Source organism: Nematolebias whitei, chromosome 11 (assembly GCF_014905685.2).
Source record: "Nematolebias whitei isolate Nwh7 chromosome 11, NemWhi1, whole genome shotgun sequence".
Lineage (NCBI taxonomy): Eukaryota > Metazoa > Chordata > Actinopteri > Cyprinodontiformes > Rivulidae > Nematolebias > Nematolebias whitei.
Window position 1 is genome coordinate 45,804,297 of NC_056508.1, and position 810 is coordinate 45,805,106.

An 810-nucleotide genomic window follows, 5' to 3' on the forward strand; every position below is an offset into this window, starting at 1 on the left:
TGTGGCAGCTCGGTGGTCTGTGGCAGCTCGGTGGTCTGTGGCAGCTCGATGGTCTGTGGCAGCTCAGTGGTCTGTGGTTGATCAGGAAGAACATCCAGCGTAAAAACAATCAAGTCTTCGTGCGACTTGGTTCACTGTGGAGCAGCTGAAAGAAGAAGAAGCTGAGGGTCGTCCGTGACATCTGGTGATCGCACGAGATTACAAACGTTATTTTGAAATTGTTGGTTTGTCATTTCTCAACGTTAGATCTTAGTTTAACTGGTTTAACTGGTCTGAGCGACCCTTCAAGTTTTCCTGGAATGACTCTTGTCAACAAGCGTTTCGTTTTGTTTGTCTCTGGCTACAGGTTTCCTCCCTCTGAGCACCCGGTCCTGGCTCTGCCCGGCGCTCCGGCCCAGTTCCCTGTGATCGAGGAGCACGTGGCGCTGCAGCGCTTCGTGGTGTGGTCGGACCGGATGGTGAAGGAGGGGGAGGAGCGCATCGCCACCCTGCTGACCCGGCCGTACGTCGGGATTCACCTGAGGATCGGCGTCGACTGGGTGAGATCGACCTGGCAACATTTGACACACGCCGTTAAGAGACGTGGACCAGATCTTAACAGAGTGGACCAGATCTTAACAGAGGATCAGATCTTAACAGAGTGGACCAGATCTTAACAGTGTGGACCAGATCTTAACAGTGTGGGCCAGATCTTAACAGAGTGGACCAGATCTTAACAGAGTGGACCAGATCTTAACAGAGTGGATCACATCTTAACAGTGGACCAGATCTTAACAGAGTGGACCAGATCTTAACAGAGTGGACCAGATC

General features: G+C 52.0%; 1 protein-coding gene across 1 annotated transcript in view; it reads left to right on the forward strand.

Annotated features, from left to right (window-relative positions):
- The window catches only part of pofut1 (protein O-fucosyltransferase 1), a 10,382-nt gene that overhangs the window by 6,938 nt on the left and 2,634 nt on the right, over positions 1-810 (forward strand). The window contains exon 5 of the mRNA XM_037684550.1: positions 347-539. Coding sequence (XP_037540478.1) covers positions 347-539 — 193 coding nt within the window. The remainder of the gene's footprint in view (positions 1-346; positions 540-810) is intronic.